We start from the raw sequence: 15,386 nt of genomic DNA, 5'->3' as shown, positions 1-15,386 counted from the left end.
GCTCAAATTTTAGGCAATTTCTCAAAGTTTTTGAAAATGTTAATTTCATTAAAAAGCGCCGGGTTATTTTTTCATGAATCCCTTTAGAAGTTTTGCGGTGCATTTTTTTGCTTGAGAGTCAAGTAAACGATATAGCGCTTTCGCAGCATTAATCTTTGATATGTATTTTGGCGGGACGCTAGTGTGGCTAACTGGCTTTAGTATGGTACTTGAGCGCTCGGCCACCCACGCTAAGGAGCTCTAACAGAGTGATCCAATTTAATTTAATCGCAATCAAACTCATCGTACATAATCATAATCGAACGAAATCGAAGATTAATCCAATGTAATTGACAATCAATAGACCTTTTTTCAAAGAGGACGTCCTGTTGAATAATTATGTAGTCCAGCCATATAAACAATGATAAAGCCATGCATAATTACTGTATCATGCATATTGTAATAATTATGCATGGTTTTAACATTGTTTTTCTGCTGGACTACATAATTATTCAACAGGGTGGCCTCTTTGAAAAAAGGTCTATCGAACCAATCGAACATACATCATACAACAATCAATCGAACCAATCTAACCTTACTCGAACGCAATCGAATATTACCCAGGAATTGGCTGTTCGATTGAGATTCGATTACGTTCGACAATCGAATCGCAATTATTCGATCGCGTTCGATTACGTTCGATTGCGATTTTTGTTCGATTGCGATTTTTGTTCGAAGTTGTTCGATTGACACCGTCTGGAGTTCTGGAACTTAAACAGTGCTAAATTACATGGTTGGCAAACGATATCATACTCCAGGATGCATCGTCTCTTATTTCCCCCCTATTTTCTACTTTCCTACATTACCACAAAGTTTCACAAAATTTCAAAATTTTGTCAAAAATTCTTTATAAAACCATATAAAAAATCGAAAACGAAACTAAATTACCCGTCGCAGCTTGTCTACCATTTTTAGTAACCAGAAAAACAAAATCTCTATTCTCAACCTACTGAAGTACAACGGTAATTTTCCAAGTTTGAAACAGTACTCAAACAAGTATGAAATAAGGTCACATGATTTCCAGGAGAGAGAAAACGAAAGTAAAACTCAGCTGACTTTATTTCGACTTTTGACTTGACAGAACTCAAACAGTCAAACCTCAACTGCAGTACCAAAATCGCCAAAATGAAGGCTGCACAAATTATATTTGCTTCAATTGCTCTATTTTATCTTCGAAATGTGGAGTCTAAGCATTGGGCTCTCGTAATTGCTGGCTCAAATGGATGGTATAACTACAGACATCAGGTAAAATTGAAATAAAAAAAAACTGGTTTTGTGGATGGGGTTGATTGACTCATTCACTGTTTTCGGGATGCCCCAGAAAATTAAGTGTGCTAAAAGACTCCCTCATCATTGATATGAGCGCTTATTATTTGATAATAGATAAATTTCCATGCACTTGTTATTGTAAGTTGGTCTAATGATTTCGACACCCCTCTTTTTTTTTAGAGATAATAGGAATACCGTATATATAGAATCGTCGAATATCGACATGCTTCTTGTTATCTCTGCATAGCCATAGCTGTCAACTTCGCCTCACAAAAATGCGGGAGAGCTCCAAGTCGGAAAAATTTTCCCCGATAATCCGATTTTTCAAAATCGGAAAATCGGGAAATCGGGGAAATTTTCTTGTAAAATCCGATTTTATTAGAAATTTTTTTCAGGAAATTGGGAAATTTTTCGTTCCGATCTTTAAAAATCCAGAAATTTTGCCGTTTGGTTTTTCCAAAATCAGAAAATTTTTGGAAATGCGGGAGATGCGGGAGAAAATCCCAAAAATGCGGGAGATTTGGCAGAATTTTCTTCATGCGGGAGAAATCGTTGACATGTGGGAGTCTCACGCTCAATGCGGGAGAGTTGACAGCTATGGCATAGCTATAGGCTGGTCTTCAAAATAAAAAATCAAACATAAACAAATACATACCAAAGTTACCAATCAATCACTATATTGTTCTCTCCCTATCACGTCACACAGAGATTGTTGATATATGAGAAATGTGAAGTGTTATTACTTATGTTTGAAAAGAAAACTTTAACGATGTACCGTGAGAGTGGGTAACTTGCATCAGTGGACGCTAACATGCAAAGCCCTCAAATGAATGACCTGGCTGGTCATTTAAAATACAAAGTTAAATAAAAACAAAAATGGTAGAGTAAAGCTGTGAGCGGAGCTGAATATAGTTTATTTTAATGACCAGCCGGGTCATTCATTTGAGGGCTATGCATGTTAGCCTCCACTGATGCAAGTTACCCACTCTCACGGTAGTCATCACTAAAAAACTAATGAGCATGCTTTCAACGAAAATATCCAAATCAAAACAACATTTTGCACGCAAGGAGTTTTATAGTAGACCTTTTTACTGTGAACCAAAAATAATAAAACAAACCCAGTTTCTTTTTTAATTCAACGTGACCGCCATACTGGCCATCACGGCGTGTGGCCTCTTAGCGCCTAGAGCATGTGTTTGTGATAAAAAAGGAACGGGAAACCAGGCAGACTAAGCGCGCAAATTATTTTTATCACGTGACTTGAAGCGTATTAAAGTTGTAAAATTTTAATGACGGGCATGAGAAAGTTTGCATGCGTTTCATGTTTCATAATGTTGTGTAAAATTGTTTATAATTTGGCTGCTTTTTTAATTGAAATAGAATAGATTGATTTGCATATTTGGCTTTATACAAGTGCATACAGGCCAAACTAGAAAGTACATGTCAGTCCAGACTAAAACATCATGACATTGCGAATAGTTGTTTAGGAGATCTTTCCCTCAGCCAGCACAAACAGGATAAATTATCTTGTCCCTAGGTCACAGCTGTGTTGTAAAAGACAAATCAATTATGTAAAGTTATTGCTAAAAATGTTTCTGCTGGAGTAATTAGTTATTTAAAAGGCCGTCACATTCTTCCAAACGACTATTTGACATTCTCAAACTCTGCAACTTAGTGTTAATGATTGCAAGGGAACTTTTGGGTTCAGTGTGTGTCAAGTGTGGAGATTCTTTGTATGTATTTTACATCATGGAAATTTATCCTTGGTATCAGCTTGGTGGGATGTCAACATCCCTCATCTAATTCGACACCCTCTTTTAGATCTGAAAATAATAGAAAGGTTGAATCTATTTTTCTTTACTTTGTGGTCAGAGATGAAAAATTCTTTTTCTAAAAAATGGTGTCAGAATTTAATCAGGGATGTCAATATTAGACAAATTTACTGTACATAGGTAAGCAATGTTTTATAGCCTTTTATTACTCAGCTCCTACCTCTATTTTCAAACTTAGGCTGATGCTTGCCATGCATATCAAATTTTGAATAAACATGGAATTCCTGAAGAGAATATTGTTGTTATGATGTATGATGATATTGCTAACAATAGAGAGTAAGTGGTTCAAGCAGGTTTTTTTTCTGATTATTTTACGTTTAATTTTTGATACAATCAAAAAATGATGTATTCTAACTCAATAAATGTGTAATATTTTTGTTCAAGAATTCAAGTTTTGTTTCAGTACTTTTGATAACACTTTTGTATTTTGTCCATTTTCTGTGCTTTAGAAATCCAACCCGAGGAAAAATTATCAACATGGTAAGCATCAATAATTCATCACTGTCTGACATTTTGTTTTTATTGTAATATGATATTATCATAGTTCTGTCACATGAACAATCCAAAGTTTTGATTGTATCCAAGAGAAAAAGAAATTTAGCTTAAGAACAATATCAAAAGGTCATTTGTTTCACATCCACATTTCACATGACCAGTCAAAATTTTTATTGTTCTTTGTCTCAAAATAAGGCATACAGTAGTCACGTTTTCATGTTATCATGTTTCTATCAAATGACCCTGAAAAGTCAACACTTCGTAACTTCATTACATATTACATTAAGTTTTTTAGGTTATTGTTTTTTATCTTTCTAGCCAAATGGTCCAGATGTTTATGAAGGTGTCCCAAAAGATTATACAAAAGAAGTAAGAAATTCTCCCCATGGGCCTTTTCAAACAAAAGATCTTACTGTTTTTTGCCTAATACTAGTGTTTTGGAAACCATGACCAGCTGACAATTTGAAGTGAAATAGTACACAAATGATAATCCAAAAAAAATCCCCCTCCATAATCTTCATCAGAAAAATGACTTGAAAAGTTTGATGTTAAAGTATATATATTTTGTGTATACACATACACATCTTTCAGGAGATTTTACTCCTTATCAATCCAAAGAAATTTTGAGATATTGTGTATATCCCCCAAGCTAGATCTCCCTATTAATGATAAATAAAGCCAGAAAATGCTTCGAATTCATTATTATTCACAGTGCTGACTTTACCACATTTTTTTATTTTTCTTTAGGAAGTAACACCAGAAAACTTTTTGAATATCTTGCAAGGAAACAAAGATAAAGTTAAAGGAGGAAGTGGAAAAGTCATCGACAGGTTTGTTTTGTTTCTGATGAAGAGAAAAAAAAATTGTTTTCATATCTACCTTTATACTTCTAATCAAACTTTAAGGGAAAGATACCTTTCTTTGCTGTGATATACAATATTGATTGAAGTCGACTTAATAAAGTTGGTCATTACCCTTCTTCATTCTTATTTGTAACAAAGATTGAGAAGATTGCTCCTAGCCTATATTTTTATAGATTTTTATTGCTTTTCTTCTTTATTTTCCAGTGGACCAGATGACCATATTTTCGTCTTTTTCACTGATCATGGTGCACCAGGCCTCATTGCATTTCCTGATAGCGAGGTAAGTCGATTTTTGTTTTTTGACTCGTCCTCACGTTTAAGATCAGTTAAATGGTGGCAATTTTACTGTACACTTTTTTTTTTATAAGAACATCCAAAAATTTTCAAGCCTTGGGGTGTCCTTAACCTGTTCTTATTTTCGTCATTTTTTGAGTATTTTTGTCTATTTTTCTAAGAAATTGGGTGATTTAGAGCCCACACAGCCTTAAATGTTCTTAACTTGTTCTTAAAATTTTGGCCGTTGAAGCCTTATGTTCTTATGTAGTTTGTTCTTATAAAATAAAACGTAGTGGATATGATTATTAATACTATTATTAATCAATAGAGTGATACTATCAAAAATAATTTTCTTTCAGCTTCATGCTAGACAATTGCAAGAGGCTCTTGTTAGCATGAACCAAAAACAAAGATATAAGCAGGTAAGCTAGAATCAAGGTCATAATATTTGAGAAAAAAGGGAAATTCTCCAGGAATTTTTGAAACCACAATCGATTTGTAAGTGCTCTAAAGTAGGTTCGAAGGGTAGAGTTTTAACTCTGAGTTTTGACGCTAGACTTCGCTAATGCTAGAATCTGAGGACCCAAAAGTTCAAAAATAGTCCAATAAAGCTCAGAATATAGCCTGGAAGTCTGCCAGCCCCTCCCAAAGTAAAATATTCAATTAAATTAAAAAGATAGTCCAAAATCAACTTTCTCGCCGAAACTTAAAATCTTGAAAAACGTTAAAATAACCGGAATTCTCAATATATTTCGACCATGATTGTAGTAAATGGTATGAAATATAGTTTATTGATGTAAACTTATTAACAGAAACAGTTTTTGACTCGCAACAGCCCAAATCGAGCTAAATTTGTATTGGCATTTGTAAAGTCTAAAAAGTAGAAACCCTGAAATATAAAGCTATATCATTAAATATTTTGCTCTTAATTTAGATGGTATTGTACATTGAGGCATGTGAATCAGGATCAATGTTTAACCGTCACAGACTTCCTACTAATATCAACGGTAAAATTCATTCTTTTGTAAATGTCAGTACAGTATACATAATAGTAACAAGTAAATCTCAATAACAAAGATATCAATAAGTCCCAGATAAATACGTACAGCACGTCGTTAAACGATATCTATTAAAGGTTTTAGTTCTACGTTGGTTGTTAAGTGTTCCCGTTTCATATCAGACACATATTTCATATCAGGACAGTGTCTCCTATTGCTATACTGTGTTCAATTTCGTGCTGAATAATCAAAAGATTGTTTTTCTTTCCTTCTTTCTAACCAATAATGCACCACGCAACTCAATGTGAAAAATTTTGTAATTTAAAATTGATGAGTAAGCAAATGATATGAACTTATTTTAAAACAATACCTTTTTTACGGAAAAGGAATTTAAATTATAAATCATTTTCTTTCTAGTTTTTGCCACCACGGCTGCTAATGGAGTCGAATCTTCTTATGCTTGTTATTATGACAAGAAAAGACAAACATATCTTGGTGATGTTTACAGTGTCAAATGGATGGAAAATTCTGATAAGGTAAAATTTGAATCTTTTGTCTTCATGTCACCTACTTACATTTCATTTTCCTTATATCCAGAAGAAAAGGCTATTACTTTTGAGTTTTCACATATTAGAAACAGTTGCTAGTTTTAGTCCACAGGCTTTTTTATAAGAACATCCGAAATTTTTAAGCTTTCGGATGTTCTTAACTTTTTGAGTTTTAAGTCTAAAATGTTCTAGCATGTTCTCATTTGCACTATTTTGTGAGTATTTTTGTCCTATTTTCCTATGAAAGTCTAATATGTTCTTAACTTGTTCTGAATGTTTCGGTCATTGAAATATTATGCTCTTATATAGTTTGTTCTTATAAAAAAACGTGTATTCAATAGCAGTTCTGATTTTCCTAAAGCATTGTACTCATGCAATAGAGCTTTTCTGTAATCTATGGAATGGATTAAAACCATATTGGCTTACTTGATTGTTAATAATTTGTATATTAATTCTGATAGGCTAACTTTTTACAAGAAACATTGGAAAGTCAATTTGATGTTGTCAAGAAAGAAACCAATACAAGTCACGTCATGCAATTCGGAGATATGGTTTGTCAATTTTAACATAGCTACCCTTTGAATACACCTTTTCGACCGTAGTTGTGCGGTCAGGCGCGTGCCACTTTATTATTTAATTCACCACCCTAAACTCGATCCAATCCTTTCTTTTTTTACACTTTTTCCTATTGTCTTTAGGTGTGAAAAAACACTGGGGCAGTTTTAGGGTGGTAGAACGGACAAAAAATGCCCGCGCGGCAATTGGCGGCTACGGTGGAAAAGCTTTATTAACTCTTATAAATTCATTTCAAATTAATCACAAACTATTCACTTTTCAAGATTGATTGATCCACAGATCATTTCACATTTAATACTTTTTCTCGATACATTCAGAACATCTCCAAAGAACCAATTGGTGATTTCCAAGGAAATTCAGAGATTGCTTTCGACAACACAACCAAACACTACACACCTGTACCTATTGTAAGTTGTAGTCATAGTTTGTTAACTTTCATAGCCGAAAATTCATCACCTTTTTTAATTATCATTATATGTAAATTATATTTTTGTTTTACAGTGTGACCGGAAAAATTGAACTTACAGGTTGACCCACGAAAAAGTTCGGACGTCTTAAGGGCGAACGTATGTCCCAAAGTGCTTGGAGTTTTGATATTTAAAAACTAGATATCCTAACTTAAAATTTTAGCTAACACTTTTTAAAGTAGACCCACTAGTTCCAAAATTATGAGCTTTTACTCAAAAAAGGGGTAGATTTAAAAAAAAAACGACTTTTGAGGAATCTAGTTTCGTAAAATTTGTTCTGCTTTTCCAGATACACTGTAAAACAAAGAAAATCTCTAATCATTATAATATCAACGAATTTTCCAACCCAATCATTAGGTTGACGCCATTCCCTCACCAGACGTTCCTCTGAACATCATGTACAACAAATTACGTGAAGTTCGTACGTCACAAGAACGAGACCAAGTCCTCACTATGATCAATGATGAACATAAGGTATTTGTGCTTGATTGTAGGGGGGGGGTCGGAATAAGCAGGGGGATTGGTACTCTGGGAGAAAATCCATAAAATGGGGTGATGTTTCAGACTGAATGAACAGTTAATGGTAAAATAATTGCAAAACCATTTTCTCCTGAATTTTGACAAAATCTTTCGTGCACTGTAGAACGAGCACAATTTTGAAACCCTAATTTTGAAACCCTAATTTTGAAACCCTAATTTTCGACCAAACTCGAGATCGTTTCTAAAACTGATGTCCCCTCATTGAACAAATATCTTTCATTTTTGCCAATCTAGATGCGTAAGATCATCAAATCGACAGTACGAGATGTAGTTGAAAGACTTGTTTCAAATGAACATAAACAACACCGAATTATTAATACACCTGCCACTCCAACAAATATGAGATGTTATGAAAATGCTGTCACCAAGTTTAGAACCAACTGTTTCAATTTCAACAAGGTATTGATTTTAAATACTCACGGGGATATTTTCAAGGAAAAAGTCGAAAAATTAACAAACGTGTGGGGGGGGGTATTATACCGGGTGACCCACGAAAAAGTTCAGACGTTTCCCGACGTCTTGAGGCCGAATAAATGTCCCAAAGTGCTTGGAGTTTTGATATTTAAAAAGTAGATATTCTAACTTAAAATTTGAGCCATCACTTTTTAAATTTAACCAACTTGTTCTCTACTTATGAGCTTTTAAAGTCAAAATTCACTTTTCGAAAAGTGTAAAAAACACGTAAAAAAGAGGTATTAAATTCATGCAATCAAATTAGAAAATCTCTTACAAATGGACTTATTTAACGAGTTTTATGACTTTAATAATTAATAAAAACACCTTTGAAAGTAATTTTTGTTTAAAACAAGACTAGTTTTTATAAAAATTGGCGCTTTCATAGATTTTTTTCAAAAACTGTATATCAAAAACGTCTAAAAATACCAAATTTGATACCCCTTTTTTACGTGTTTTTTTACACTTCCCGTAAAGTGAATTTTGACTTTAAAAGCTCATAAGGAGAGAACAAGTTGGTCAAATTTAAAAAGTGATAGCTCAAATTTTAAGTTAGGATATCTACTTTCTAAATATCAAAACTCCAAGCACTTTGGGACATTTGGTCGGCCTCAAGACGTCGGAAAACGTCTGAACTTTTTCGTGGGTCACCCGGTATAAAGATGACACCATGAGCCTGATCAGTGGAGAAGGGCGATATGAGTTTCAAACGTTGTTGGCTCCTACATATTAAAAAATCCGTATAATTTTAACTTTCCAATACTAATACTTTGAGGATAAGGATAAGATTACGGCGATGTCCAAGCCACACGTAAAAAAAGACATAAAACAGAATTATTGCCGGCTTAGAGGAAATCGCTGGTCGTGTTCGTCAACATTTCTGTTGGTTTGATTGTCTATCATTAACCACGTAATATGTGCACTGCGTACGTTCATCGTAAAAGGGAGATCAGTAGCGATGGTTTGATTATTATTTAAAATAAATCTTGCTTTTATGTTTAGTATGAACATGCATTACGTCACGTGTACGTTTTATCCAACCTCTGCGATGAAGGCTTACACATGATTGAGTAAGTTTCCTTTTTATCGTATATTTCCTTTTTAAGGGTAGTATGTCGCTCTAGGGAAAAACATCTCAAAATTTTGTTGATCGACTGAGAATATTTACAGGGTCTTTGATGGTATGTAATAAATTTTCATTTTCTTCAACACAGGGTTGAGAGAGCTATCGAGAAATCCTGTTTCGCTTTACACCAACAGTACACTCACTAAATCTTAAAGCAAAGATTATCATGATGGTGGGTTGGCTCGATTTTATGTCGCCCTAACCATTAAAGTATTTTTATATGCAGTATTCAATCAATGTTTTTAAATCTACCACATACTACTGACAGTATTAAATAATACGGTGCTTGTAGTTACGTTGAAGGGGTTAGGTTAAAATTTTCGTCGGAGAAAAGCGCGGAAAATTTTGTCATTTTCCTTAAAATTTCGACGCTTTTTCCTTAAGAAGGTTTCCCCTACAAAGTTAATAAACACAAATTTGTGCTAGGCAAATATTATTAGTCTTTTTATTAAATTGTTAATTGTTTTTGAATAATTTATTTTTAATTGTTGTAGTTGTTATAGAAAGTTTTTTAATATTTCTTTTACTTACTTAAGCACCATAGAAGGCATCTTTTTGTTTCCTCGTGAGAAAAATCAATTCTTCTTTCTTTAATTTGAAACACGATTAGCTTGGGTATTGTACCTAAAATGGTCAAACTTTTGCATTGAAGGCAGAGTCTTCTACTTACTTTAGGTCTCTTCTTTTACAATGGTGATCAGAGATTTAGCCTTTCTATAGTACATCAAAAAAAAATTTTTTATTATTAGCATTTTTCAAAATTTTTTTTATTCTCTTCAAGATTTTCCAATATCAAAATATGCACGCCCTTCTATTATTCTCTTAAAGGGACATAAAAGTAGTAAAATGTAAACATTGTGCGAACCACGTGTCATTAAAGAGAACAATTAAAATCACGTGTCCAAAACAAAATTGTAAAATGATTGACACAATCAAAATCAGCCACATTTGTTTTTATATTTTATTTTGACATGTGACATTTGTTTTGATTTTGTATCCCGCTGCATACGGTTTGTTTACAAAGTTCATCAGTATTTTTATGCCCCTTTAATTTTCACAGTGTGTGTTTGGAGAGTCAAGGCCAATAATTATCTTATCATCTCTCTGACTGAAGTCTTTAATGGATATAACTTTCGAAGCAAAAACAATATTTTTTTAAAGCACAAATTTACTTTATTTCAACTAAAAGAAGATGGGTCAAAAATAAAACAGGTTACAAAATTAGAGCTAATTTCAAAAGAAAGAAATAACTAAGAAGATATTTTAGTATCTTATAAAACAGATTATAAACGATAGACTAGAAAGCCCCTTAGAAGTATGTTTGGAGCAATAAGCAGGAGCCAATTGACCACGACATTCATCTTTTAATTATGCTTACTTATTATTACGTAAAATGTTATCGTAAATTTCAATGTTATCATTTCAATTAGAATTGTTCAATGAAATCATTAAATTTTCGGCTTCTTGTATCCTTAGCTTCACTGATCAGTGGTTGATCAGTTTTCCCACCTGAACAAATTTTCGTATCGTTGACGATATCCTTGGTAATCATCTCTGGCAGATCTGTTTGGTCGTTGATCCAACATTGAATCTTTCATCTCATTCGATTGCTGGAATCTTGAACGATGACGGAGATTATCGAACGCAGGATTTTCGTCGAAACGACTCATTGTGTCATATCTTCTCTCTGCAGTTCCGTAATCTCTCATGGGACTTTCTTCATTTCCATAATCTCTCATTGGGCCTTCTTCAGCAGATGCATAATCTTCCATGTGGCTTCTTTCAGTCTCGTAATCTCCCATAGATTTTTCTTCATATCCATAATCTCTCATGGGACGGTAATCACGTCTTTCAAAATATCCATAGTTGGGGATCATATCTCGTCTACCAAACCTGCTAAGAGCTCCGCGAACTGCAGATCCAACATTTACATGAGTGCGTGATCCACTGCCTCCAGACTTTGATGAACTAATACCAGTCTTTTGTTTCCCTTTATTCGCAATTTCTCTCCATGTTGGAATCAGATCCAAGATTTCGTTTTGCCAATACTTTTCCATATCTCTTCCCAACAAAACTCGATATAATTTTGCATTGTATCTATCATGGTAGGCGGCTAGAATAAAGAAAAGAAAATGATTTTATGAGCGAAGGGTTCCCTCCACAGAATCTAGAAGCGTCAAAGGTTTGAAATCAACCATTGTGAGAAAGAAGTTGCATGACCTTTTTGAGACCCTTTTGAGATAGAGTGCATTTGTTTAAATAATAAACCTTAGAGACATAATTGAGGTGTAAAAATGTATCATTGTATGTAATACCATCTTATATACACGTTTTTTATAAGAACAAATTATATAAGAACAAAAGGTTTCGATGGCCATAATGTTTGGAACATTTTAAGTCTTTGGGGATTCTAAGGAACACCCGATTTCCTTAGAAAAACGCACACAAATACACACAAAATGGCGAAAATAAGAACATGTTAAGAACACTTTTAGGCCTAAATCTGAAGAAGTTAAGAACGAAGGCTTCGATTGGATGTTCTTATCAAAAGAAAAAACGTGTACTCATTTCGCATAAGTGCTTTAACAATGGAAAATCTCGGTGATATGAAATTTAAACTAGCAATATTTCCCCCCAACCACCACCTGCAAGAATTGTAACTCAATCACTTACAGCCATCATTAAGGAACATCTCAGCAACGTAACTCATCGCTCTATCATTCGATTTGACCCAATCTGGTATGTCTTTCCTTGAAAATGGTGCCACTTGTCCACCTCTTGTTTTGATCTGAATTTGCGTGTGACATTTTTCTTTTAAATTGACCGCAAAAATACATGCACAATCACCTAAATGAATTTAAAGCAATTTAAATGTTAGTTTTTATATCATACTATTTGCGTTGTCTGGTTTACGCCCAGCTGGTACACAACATTGTTTTAACGTTCAAAAAAACGTTATTTGGACTTTATTAATGTCACATGGACGTCGTTTTGACGTTGTGTGCCATCTGAGCGGCCCTTGTCAGCCTTTGTTTTTCCTGCCCATTTAAACACCCCCATTCGGTGAATTATTTGACCTTAATGAGACCCCTTGTTTGTTAAACGTGTGAAAAAGAATTTTAGCCTCCTTCTTATTGTCCCAAAACACCTGATATTGACTTGTTGTATTTACCCTGATATAATCAGTGCCGTAGCCACCGGGGGGGGGGGCTGGGCCCCCCAAAAAACTTTTTCAGATTATGGTGTTTTTTGAAAAAGGTGTAAATTTTGTCAATTTGATTTATTTGCTTCATCTCTTCCCTCTTTTTACCACTTCTACGATGAGCCGACGCGTGCCACAGAACGAAATAATTAACTAACGCACTAACTACGTAAGAAGATAGTCTTATGATTTTAAAGTATACTAATATGCATGCGATTTCTAATTATGCGAATATCTAATTCGTGGCCCCGCGCTTCAAATGGTCAATTGAAAAGCAGATTCTCCTAAAATTAATTTTAGATACTGTTTACACAAAAAAACAAGATTACCTCTCAAAATATCACCCTCTTGTTTTGGTTTGCATGTTAAACTGTCTTTACAAGTATTTTTGCTTCGTTCATCGTACAAATCTTTAATCCATTTAAAAACAAATTCAGCGTATTCGATAGCGTCATTTGCATCTTCACTTAGCTGAAGAAGAAATAAATGGGAAAAGTCCGATACATGTTTTTTTATAAGAACAAACTATAAGAACATAAGGTTTCGATGGCAAAAATGTTACAAACAAGTTAAAAACACTTTAAGGCTTTGGATACTCTAAAATACCCAATTTCTTAGGAACATGGACAAAAATGCTTAAAGAATGGTGAAAATAAGAACATGCAGTTAAGAACATCTAAATGCTTAAAAAATTTTGGAAGTTTTTATATAAAAAACTTGAACATTGTATAAAACTTTACCTGGTTGATATATTGATCTCTCAAAGTGTTTGCATTAGGCAATTTCTTGTCTTCTCGATAAATATTGACCAAAGTTTGAACCATCATGATATTAATTAAAGCATAATCACGGAATAATATAAAATTGGCTTCCATTTTGATGACGTTATCAACAGGTGGTCGGTTGCTTAGAGACCAAATTTTTCTCTTGTCGAAACCAGGGTAAAAGAATGGTCTTTCACCTATGAAATGAAATTGTGGTATTGGCAGTTAATAACACCCTCCTTCGACAGTTTGGCTTGCAAACATATTATGTCATTTCGAAACAAAAAAAAGCTGTCTCTGGTGGTAGAGTTTGGAACAAACGGTTACACTTTAAACATTTCCGCCACTGCTTACTCTGCCCCAGGGCTAACCACTGTTTTCAAAAGGTGATATGTACCCTCATTCAAGCACCGAATCCTTACTTATAACACCCCTGTCTCTGGAAAATTTGGCAAAAGTTTGTCCACAGTGGGAAAAATACCCTAGAAGTTCAGCCCCAATAAGAAATTGATTTTAATTTCGTCCCCATTCGAAATTCAAATGTTTAAAAATTGCACTCCAAAACCATCCCTACTGGATTTTTTTACCTTGGAACAATAGAATTTTTATCCCATTAAGATTTCAATCACAATTTTATCACCACTGTAGGAAAAAGTTTCACCAGGGCTGTGAGACAGGGATGCCTTATACTAGACTGGCACACCAGTCGGGCTGGAACGATATCACGCAGGAAAAGTGAGCGTATGAGTTAGGTAAGCGTAGGAAGAAGTTTTGTCGGCAGCAAGGGTTGAAAGTTAATCAACATACAGCCTCTCACCAACTTTTGCTCGTTCTCCTACGCAGCTCCTATTCTAGCAAACGCTGGCCGCCTTTATGTTCCCGCCCTCTGACATGATTAATTAACGGACGAGCTAACTAACTGCTACTCTAGCCTTATACTTCATCATTCACATTCTCTGATTCGTGTCAAAGAACGAGTGAAGAAACTTACTGAGAAATGAATTTAGATTAAAAGAAGTTTTCTTCACCCAGACGGCACACAACATCGTTTTAACGTTTAATTAACGTTATTTGAACGTTATGAACGTTATGAACATTCGAAAAACGTTGTTTTGACGTTGTGTGCCGTCTGGAACGTCTGGGAACGCTTTTTGAAACATACCTCTCATTTTGCGGACAGCATTTGTTTGACACATGATCGCTCCATTCTTTGTTTTCTCATCAATACAATCTTCCCAGGATTTGAAAATGGACCTCAATTTAACATTCACTAATTCTCGTTCAGATTTCATGATTTGATGATTAACATAGTGTTGCATACGGTCAAAACGGTCATTAACATCTTTGGTTAACTTCTCAAATGCTGTATTGACAGATTTGACGACATCAGCATGAGTAGGTGGTGATGAACCTGAAATATCTCCTTCAATCATAGTTGCAAGACCAAAAACACCTAGCCCGATACCAATTTGTGGACAAACATCACCAAAAACTGTAACCAACTGGTCATAATATTTCCTGGATATATCCTTGACTTTACTTGCGGCAGGGTCTTTGAAAGCAAACAATGACATTTGCTGTTCTTGTAACTTCGCTTCTGATGAAGTGATTCGCCTGATAGATGGTCCCTGGCCTCCTGGAACATAACCATTGTAGCCACATTTGCCAGTCTTAGAGGATTTGTGGACCAAATAAATCTTGCATTGGACTGATATTACTGCTACCAACAGAAGCACAACTACTTGATAAAAAGTACACATTTTTCTCTATGAAATCCAGAAGATCCAAGAGAAAACTGACGAATTGAACAGTTGAGTACCGAAATTTATATGCTTCTGTACTTTGTTAATTATTTTTACGATTCTCAGCTGGCATACAACGTTGTTTTAACGTTCAAATAACGTTATTTGGACGTTATGAATGTCACATGGATGTTGT

The 15,386-nt window shown here is 34.4% G+C and overlaps 2 protein-coding genes across 2 annotated transcripts; one reads left to right on the top strand and one right to left on the bottom strand.

The window, feature by feature from the left end:
• The first annotated feature begins 1,101 nt into the window (after window positions 1–1,101).
• Window positions 1,102–10,423, top strand: LOC136798030 (legumain-like). The gene is made up of 15 exons (XM_067054621.1): window positions 1,102–1,284; window positions 3,319–3,416; window positions 3,590–3,620; window positions 3,954–4,004; window positions 4,383–4,465; window positions 4,703–4,778; window positions 5,134–5,196; window positions 5,709–5,781; window positions 6,190–6,308; window positions 6,782–6,871; window positions 7,214–7,303; window positions 7,721–7,837; window positions 8,138–8,302; window positions 9,359–9,426; window positions 9,571–10,423. Exons 1-15 carry the CDS (start codon window positions 1,165–1,167, stop codon window positions 9,626–9,628), a joined length of 1,302 nt encoding a protein of 433 aa, XP_066910722.1. The 5' UTR covers window positions 1,102–1,164; the 3' UTR covers window positions 9,629–10,423.
• Window positions 10,424–10,978: 555 nt separating this feature from the next.
• On the bottom strand, window positions 10,979–15,263 carry LOC136797477 (uncharacterized). Its single transcript, XM_067054054.1, has 5 exons — window positions 14,611–15,263; window positions 13,425–13,645; window positions 13,014–13,155; window positions 12,156–12,329; window positions 10,979–11,595 (listed from the first exon to the last, which is right to left on the bottom strand). Exons 1-5 carry the CDS (start codon window positions 15,206–15,208, stop codon window positions 10,979–10,981), a joined length of 1,752 nt encoding a protein of 583 aa, XP_066910155.1. The 5' UTR covers window positions 15,209–15,263.
• Window positions 15,264–15,386: the final 123 nt, after the last annotated feature.

This window comes from Clytia hemisphaerica, unplaced genomic scaffold, assembly GCF_902728285.1.
Source record: "Clytia hemisphaerica strain Z4C2 unplaced genomic scaffold, Clytia hemisphaerica genome assembly, whole genome shotgun sequence".
Classification (NCBI taxonomy): Eukaryota; Metazoa; Cnidaria; class Hydrozoa; order Leptothecata; family Clytiidae; genus Clytia; species Clytia hemisphaerica.
This window is presented reverse-complemented; position numbering and strand designations above follow the sequence as displayed.